We start from the raw sequence: 9208 nt of genomic DNA, 5'->3' as shown, positions 1-9208 counted from the left end.
AGAAGAAGGCAACAATTATGTGGTAGACTGAAACCTCAAAGCATTAAAGTAAATAAAAAATACTACAAAATTAAAACTTTGAAAGAAAATGTCTTAAAGTCCAGCTAAGAAGCATAGCGCTTATAATTGACTGGGTTCCTACAAAAAAATATGAAGGCTTATACTGTGCACACAGTTTCAAACTATGCGAACAACCTTGTGGTTGTGCATTGTGACTCCCTAAAGACATAGTACTTAGGCACTGCTAATTTCAAATGAAGGCAAAGAGTCCTTTGGAGCTGAGCCCATCCCTGACATTTTCTCTGTTTTTCACATTTATCAGTGGCACACAACAGCCTCATCAGCCCACATACTACTCCAACATATTCCATTAAGGTGCCTGGAATAAGGGTGCATTTCCATAAAATATTCTTTGTCAGAATCAGAAAATGGGCAAATTATCTGAACACTAAAACACCCCGGCGCACTGTAGATCCCAGAGCGGACAGAAATGACCTCAATTAGGCTGTCTAAGCACAAGAAAGTGTCTCACTGGTTAGAGATCTGAGTGGCACAGATAGATCAACGCTGCCACTTCTCTCACATCACCTGGATGAGCACTTTACATTTGTAAATCAATGAGGAGGGTAACCACATCTAGAAGTGCTGGGAGGGATTCCTGTCTGCCTTGGCACAGATTTTTGAGAACCAAATTACCTCTATTACAGCTCTCAGTTGGGGACTGCATTCTAGGATCAATCTGTCAGAAAGGGGTGCTTTAGCTTTGATGGACATGACACGTGACCAACGACGATGCTGATTTTTCTTTTCTTTTTTTAATCTTCTGGATAATAGGCAGATTTAGTATAGATTTACCTGAAACAGTAGATCTGTTTATAACCACTGAGTCTCTGCTTTGTGTCATGCTGCTTAGTTTATGGCTTCATTACAACAATCGCAAAGCCGTGGACACCTGAACAGCCCATATATCCATAAATCACACCCCGAGATAACCACAGTCAACTGTTCCAGCTTATGACACCTTTAGCTACAATTAGAGTGCTAAGGTGTAGATGAGCTGTATAGGTATGTGTAATGTCAAGTACTATATTCACATGAAAGCTGGTAACAAATACCAGCCCTTTGCTGTACCTGAGAAGCAGGTGTATAATCAAAATGTATTTGAAAAGTAGCAATCTATACTTGCAAAGCATAACTGCAAGTTATCTGCAATGGCTGCTTAACCATTATTGATAGGCCCCTTTTCTTCCTATCACAGAGAGCTTTTACATTATAATCACAGCTTGATGAAATGACCACACATACATAAAAGATAATAATTGCTTTTTGACTTATGTCTGGCATGGGGTTGAACATTATAGCAGCTTCTCCTTATTGACACAGCTGTTACCCAAACTATAGACTTGCCACTGCAGACTACGGCATGTCTTTATATTGTTCCACACACCCACTAATGACAGCTTTAGTGGTGGTAATTCAGTGGGGTTGAATATGGGGTTAGGTGTGTGAGTCACGTCCTGGGCTCCCCCTGTTGCCAGATGTCCTGCCAGGTTTTCCTGCAGTGTCGCTCCCTCTCTCTCTGAGGATGCAAAGCATGTCCCAAGAATCTAAAATGGCTGCTTTAGGTCTAAAACTAGAAAATAGCACGTTATATGTTTTTCATGCTGTTTACATGTTGGAAATATTTTGAGTGGGTGTTTTCCTATTAGATTGCAGTTTGGACAGCGAACATCGATGTAGTTGACCTGACCCCACAGAAGCAGAGCTCTAAGGTCGACTTCAGCAAGGTTGCATGTCTTTTAGTTGAAGAAAAGATGCAACCCGGTGTCTTCCTCAGTAAGGAATCACTTGCTAGTTAACGTTTTTATTCCAGCTGCCTTACTGTGCATTAGTTTAGAGCCACTCTTGACCAACCTAATGTATTAGGGGCTAAATTAAGAGTTTAATCTGACCCTTGTTGTGAATCAAGGCCCACACGGGACTATTAACGTGCTTAATTGGATCACTGTCAAATGAGTAAAATATTAGTGAAATGTTTTTATTTAAGTATTTCTGATGTAAAGTGCATATCTGAATTTACTATTGTACTGTAATTTCATGGATTCCTTTTGTTCTGCAGAGCTCAGCGCACACCTAAGCACTTTTAGGCCTTGATGGACAAAGTGAATATGTACTTTAATACTCTGCATGCTCTAATCCCCCATGTTCTCTTTCCTCTGTGTCAAATCTCCACAGTGAGAGCTAGAGAGAGAAGTGGGGGGGGGGTCCTGGGGAGGTGGGAGGGTTGGTAATTCATGCACACATGTGCCTGCCTGTTCCTCTAGTGACAGGGCCAGGGGGAGGGGCACATGATAAATTGCCTTCCACCGGGGACCTCCGAGCACAGCCACCATGATGTGGGTAAAAATGGAAATTGCTCCCTTTCACCGTCATTACATCAGTTTAGGACGCGTGTGGGCCTTATATACACCAAGAGATTTTTTTCTTGAGGTCTGACGAACCGCTGCGCGATAGACAAGGGACAGCATAGCTGAGGAGGCATTCTTGATAATAACAGTGGTAATTGTAACAGAGCTGGGTCAACGGCATGTCCAAGGGAGCTGAAAGATAACGCTCATGCTTGGGAGTAAACGGTAGCAAGCACACAGCACGTAAAGGCCATTCTTTGTAATTTGGGCTAAAAACTATTTTACTATAACTAATCAGTCGTGTCTGTGTGAAATCAGTTATAGCCCCGGCACACCGACTTTGATTCGTAAAGTTTTTATCCAAAAATAGGAATTATAGCACATGACCGTTCAAATGCAAGTGAATCATATATAGATTTATGCAAGTAAATCTATATATGAGCGTCATAAACCGAATAAGCTCTAATGCCCAAAAAGAAAAAAAATCTAAAATAAATAAATAAATATATATATATATATGATATTTTTGAAATGTTACATTTTTAAATATTTTGTTTATGCGCCTGGCCTTCTCAGATCCAAGACACGGGTTGTGAGTGTTTGCATCTGTATGAAAACCCCACAACTTTGCACAAGTCAGAGTATTTTTAATTACAAATATAGTGGCGTATACAATAGATGCACAAGGTGGGTCAGATTATCAAACGCAAAATAAATAATATCCTCCTAGCAATGGTCATCCAGTCAAAAATACACCAGTTAATAGGCTCCACGTTTAAATGTCACCTTCTTAGAGTCTCCCTCTGTGCTTAGAACTTCATTTCTTTTTATTGTTTTTTTTTAAAGAGGCAACGATTGCAAAAATTTATAGTGCATTAAATTTGAAACCCAGCGATTGATTCACTTCAATTGCCGTCTTTCTTTTTAAGGTTGTAAAACTGATTTTTGTTTTAATATAGATTTATTTTAATTTAGCATTTCAAAACACACATGCTCTTGATTTTTATAAACCGTAGAAAAATCAGCTGTCCTTATCGAGCATTTTGGGCGTATTTCACACACATTACGCAAGCGAACTCCACAAAACATGTCACCCCCAGTCAAACAACGTATTGACAAAATTCACTCACAAGCAACCCAACTTATCTCGAATGATTTACTGTATAAAGCCGGTTCTACTCTCCCTCATACACACACACACTCACACACACTCCCACTTTAATTCAAGTTTCAAGTCATCTAAAATTTGATGTTCAAAGCTCCCAAGTTTCGTTTATAATGAAGAAAGAAAAAAGAAAGATTATATGAGTCATGTGAGAAAACTGAAAACATTTGTTTTGCACGATTTAAATTGTTTCGATGACAGCCGGAAAATATAGGCCAGTGTCGGCTTAAATGATCCAATCAGGCTTTCTTAACCCCAATTTAAAAAAAATTTAAGAGGCCAATGTTTTGTTTTGTTTTTTTAAATGTCAGTGTAAAATAAATTTGACTCTCGTCAGAAAATGAGGCACACGGAGATATGGAACAGAATTGTTTCTTATTTTTTCCAGAATACATACAAAAAAATACCAATTCTCTGTCCATGGTGAACACCTGAAAAATAACGGCAATTTAAAATGTGGACAATTTCTGAAATTTAAGAAACAAACATGCATGTAAATTATTTTTTTTTTCTGCTTCTCAATGAGACATTAAATAAGAACAAATACAATCATAGCAATTCCAAATTAACATCGAAATGAAGACCCCTACTTTAATTAGTATTCTAACATATGTGTGTATGTGTGTGTTTCACTTTAACTAGTTCAGCTTCAACATAATGCACTTTTTGAGTTGCTCAAATATTTTTTTTTTCCATTTGCAGATATTACCGCCTGCTTTTAAGCCGACATATAAATAAATACAGTTGAAGTCCACGGATCCCGCCCTTAAGTTTAGCGCACTTAATATAAAAGTCTTTATATTTGCATTCTTAGTACTATAAACTTTTCAGTCTTTTTTTTTTCTTCTTCTCACTGATATCCAAGCGCTGATGCTGTGGTGAGTCTCTGGCCGTACAGTGCATAGGGGGAGTAGTAAGGGCCGGTGGCCGCGGGGACAGGAACAGGGGCACCGGGGGTTGGCAGGGGGCTTTTGGAGTACGGATGATAGCGGCTGCTGAGTCCTAACGCATGATGCGGGCTCCTTAAAGCCAAAGTCCCGGGACTCCCGGGGGCTCCTGACGGTGGCATGTGCATATGGCAGGCCATGGCTGCTGCTGCAGCACTGGCCAGCGAAGACGATCCGGGATAACCGGATATCAACTTTTCAGCCCCAGTAAAAGCAGTGTGTGTCCTCAGGTGATTCAGGAGCTCTTCCGAGGTGGAGAAACGCTTGTCGCACGGTCCATTTGCCGACACCCAATTACAAACGTGGGGGAGAGGGTCGTTGGGAAGCATGAAACCGTATGGGTACAGGGGGTGTCCGCTAAATGATGGCGCTGAGGAATGAACGCCGTGTATGGGGTGTGACGGGTACATTAGTGGGTAGCTGGACTTGAGGGCGTTCGCGGCAGCTGCAGCTGCAGAGTCGTGCGTGCAGGAAGCGGTGGCCGCGCCTGCTAAATGACTGGCACAGTGGTAACTGAGGCAGTAAGGGTCTCTGCACAGGCTGGCTGACATGATGGACGGTGGAGAAGCCCCAGCCAAGGGGCTGGATCCAGCCTTACTGCAGCCTAGTGAACTGGCCAGCTGTGCGTTTACCAAGCTCCCTCCGTGGGGCAGGAAGTGCTGAGGATAGCCAGCATAGGCCCCAGCCAAGCTACCTGGGTATGTCATACCAGCAGGAGGCAAAGGAAAAACTGTCTGTCCCGGTTTGTAAGGAGAAACCGGCGCCACAAGTCCTGACCCGAGAACGGATGCGGAGGATACAGAAGTAACAGATGAGGACTCCGAGGAGGAGGTGGTTTTACTGCCAGGCGTCGTCTCCTGGTGTTGGTTCACCTCCACGTTAATTCCACCACAACTCACGCTTATCCTGCTGTGGCTAGTGGTGCCAGAGCCGTCCGTAGAGCCATTTTTATTACAATCAGACTCTTTCTTTTCATCCCTTTCCCCACATTTCCCGTCCGATGGCATAGGGGAGGCTGAAGTGCTGGAGCTGGGGCTGCCTGTCCGCGGTGTAAACGGCTGGCAGGTGGCGCTCGGCACTCGGAAACCAGACTTCTCTCCGCCTGAAACGCCCGAAGACGAGTCCTTCTTATCTGAAGGTTTAGAATAAGGTTTGAAGCTAGATTTGTCATCCACACCAATGTCACTCAGTTTCAAAGGGCCCGATTTAGATTCCTTCTCACTAGATCCATTTGAGGTTACGGAGGATAATTTGGAGGAGGGTGGCGGGTCCGGTTTGCCGATCTGAGAGCAGGTCTGCGCCAGCAGAGCCAGCGGACTTTTCTTGGCATCTAGCTGCAAAGAAGAAAATAAAAAGATTGATAAATACTATTAATACGCATATCTGCAGCTTTGTTTTGAGTACAGTCCAGGGGGCGAACGTTTAATCGGGATATTCCTTGGTGTTTTAAAGCGAATATATAGGTGTAATTATTTATTTAGAGGTCTTTCTTGAACAAAACTACACTAAAAATAATCCAAAAAATAAACCAAACACATATGTGTTACATACATATCTATATATAAATAACCGCTTTAAACGCTGGAGTCACACTTGGAACAGGACAGGCGATTTCAGAGAATAACAGGAACAGACTCCCAGGACGTTTTCACACGAAACAGCATTCCCTAAAAACAAATTCAATCCACGCTGTTCTTACCTCTATAGGACTGACAGGGGTCGAAGGCAAAGGCTGCAGATACTCCGGGTGCAAAATGTGTCCCGACCGTGCGGTAAGCATTTTCAAGACCTTGATGGGAAGACGGTTCGCTTGCCGTAGTGGATCAGACGGAGGTGCGGAGTGGAGAAAAGGCTTGCTGACGTTCGCTGAGCCGCTATTCCGAGAACTGCTGCTTTCCCACGCTACACAAATATCACTATTTTTTAAGGCAGACGCCGAGGGCGATGTGATCATGTCCCAATTGTCAAGAAATGTAGTGACGCTGCTTTCCACAGATTCATTAAGAAAGATTTGGGTGGAGAGAAAAAAAAGCACCGAGCCTCTCTGCCGTGGGGTGGGGTGAGAAAAAGAATCGGAAAACGCTTCAATAATCGGTAATCCTGGTAGTAACGGAGCAAAAGGCGCGGCAGCTGGAAGGAGACGGTGCGAGGTTATCGCAGATCCGTGTCTGCGTCTTGCACCATGAGCGCTGCGCCTGTGTGTGCGTCTGTGTGCAGGTCCTCGCTCTGTACTCCCGAAGTACGAACTGGTAGAAATTTTCACTTCAAAAGCAGCTGAATTAGTCCGAGATTAAAGCCTTTGCCGCCTTCCAATCAAATGGGACCCTGAGGTGATTGGAGGGTCAAGGGGATGTGACGTTCTCCTCTTTGTAAGCGCCTCTATTTTGACAGCTCGGGGGAGGAGATAGCGTTAAATATATTGGTTAATGTGAACGCTTACAAGTTAGAGAAACAAATAGTGGCGATAAGGACACAACAGCGTGCAGAAGAGTGAGTAAATAACACCATAAAAGAACGATCCATACGCTTATTATGTTTAACAATCATGAAACATAGTCGCTCTACTCTGGATCATCCATTTATCTGATCTAATATTTGATATATTCAAGTTTTGTTCAGGGGTGAGGGGATAAATGGGACTCAGTTTATCCGTCCTGTTTTCAGTGGATATTTAAATTATTTACTTAATGTTCACTACACATTGATTTTAATCTAGATTTCAGAAGGGATGATTCTTCATTGGTTTCCATGATTCCATTTCATATATTTCTAACATTTTTCTTCTTCATTAAAAGCTTTTAAAGTGCCCATCATAAAATCATTATCACATCTGATTCTGTCGTTACATTAACAAGTGTTTTTGTTCGTTTTCCTCCGACTGTTCGCAACCTGAGAGACGCACAAAGTTCCCGCATTTTACGACCGTCCGCCACTGGGACTGCTTTCCACCGGCAACCATAAAACCAACAACTTCAGCTCGAATTCCCTAAACAGACAAGCGTTGACAGGAATAGACCAATGTAGTGATGGAGGGATGTGAATGTCACATGTTTTCAGTATAATATACACCGCCCTTCTATTTCTATCTCCACCCCTCCGTCAAGTGTCAATTCTGCTCCACCGCAATCAATCAGTTATTTGTCAGAGGCTGTCAATCCACTGCTTGATTTATGTCAGCTATTGTGGCTGATTACATGCCAGTGCGACTGCGGGAAAAGAACAAGTGGGGGGGGAGAGAAAGGGAGAGACAGGGAGACATTCTGCAAGAGACACCCAAGATTTCAGAGGAAATAAATTGATTCTCGTGTCAAGGTTTAATTTTTAAGATGCATCGACGGTAGCCAACAAGCCTGCGTTGACGTGGGAGGGTATCAGAGTCAAAGCCGTTGATTTCACTCCATATCCGATCAGCCAGTTATTAAATAAAATCGGCAACTTTTGGAGTTCTTCGTAAAACTTATCGGTGGTGGTATACACGATGAAACTTTAATAAGTTCCAGTTCAGCTCTTGATTTCCACGGAGAAGCTGTTGGATTTTAATAGTGTTAAACGGCTTTTTGCTATAATCGGTGGATCACGGAGCAAAGAAAGAGCCGTAGGGGGAAAAAGAAAGAAAAAAACACGTGCTCTATCGAAAATGCACGAAGTAAACAAATGGACAGAAAATCCTGGGTTTAAAAAAAAATTACACACACAAAACGGAAAGTTAAATAAACAGTGCAGGGATGTAGAATTCATATTCCCATTATCTATCTATATTTATAGCCTCTATTCTCTCTTGGATAGCATGGACGCAGTTTAACTATTTACAAGATTTAATAATAATTCAAATGTGTAACAACCCGGTCACACACTGCGGTCTCTCAAAACAGAACCATGTCCATTTTTTTAGGGAGGGGGGGCTAAACGCATCTGCCATTGTGTTGTTAAAACCTGTCATCTGCCTCGGGCACACTGTCATCTGCAACAAGAACAACAAAGACGACTGAAAAAAAAGAGAGAAAGAAATCCAGACAGTTTATATTGATGTCAGCTCGATTTTATTTACATACAATGGAAATGATTTATTTTCTTTAAGGGGCAGAAACGCGGACCGGGAGAAAGAAAAGAAGAGAAATGGTCTGTCAGGCCGTTGAGAAAAGAAGTTTAAAATGCCTTGAACTATTCACCGCTGAGATGGCTAATCAGTATTGAGGCTGCGGGGCAATCGGGCAGCTTTTCAATGTGGTTTTCCTTTCATCTAAATCGGGATGGAGGCGCTCAATTAAAAGCCTATCAGTTTGTAAGTAAATCAACGCCTATCAAAGTTGTCACATCAAACAAAACGATTATTATTGCAACCCGCCTCTGCCATTAATCTCTTTCTGTGGTAATCTGCTTGACAGGTCAACACGGAGAGCAAGAAAACCTGGAGTGGACAGTCAAGCCTGCAAAATATTTTATTTATTTTACTGAATTGTATTTTTTTTTTTTTTTGAGAAAAATAAAAATGCAAAATAAAAAAAATATTTTTTTCGAGTCCCATATTTTTTTTAATTAGTTAAATTTTGGAGTGAATATAATAAAACATTTACAGAGCAAACTTACAAAAGACTAAAAAAAAAAAAAAAAAAAGACAGGTAGGAAAAAAGTTTTTACCTTATAGGCCCACAGCTGATTTCAACTTTGTAAAAGGTGCACTAATAAAG

General features: G+C 41.9%; 1 protein-coding gene across 1 annotated transcript; it reads right to left on the bottom strand.

The window, feature by feature from the left end:
- Positions 1–3929: 3929 nt before the first annotated feature.
- Positions 3930–7738, bottom strand: znf503 (zinc finger protein 503). Its single transcript, XM_084949186.1, has 2 exons — positions 6220–7738; positions 3930–5854 (listed from the first exon to the last, which is right to left on the bottom strand). The coding sequence occupies exons 1-2, from the start codon at positions 6472–6474 to the stop codon at positions 4424–4426; spliced, it is 1686 nt and encodes a 561-aa protein (XP_084805312.1). The 5' UTR covers positions 6475–7738; the 3' UTR covers positions 3930–4423.
- Positions 7739–9208: the final 1470 nt, after the last annotated feature.

The sequence above is a fragment of the Perissodus microlepis genome, chromosome 13, assembly GCF_051167445.1.
Source record: "Perissodus microlepis isolate ML-2025 ecotype Zambia chromosome 13, ASM5116744v1, whole genome shotgun sequence".
NCBI classification, from domain to species: domain Eukaryota; kingdom Metazoa; phylum Chordata; class Actinopteri; order Cichliformes; family Cichlidae; genus Perissodus; species Perissodus microlepis.
Note: the sequence above shows the minus strand (reverse complement) of the source record. Positions and strands in the feature narration are given on the sequence as shown.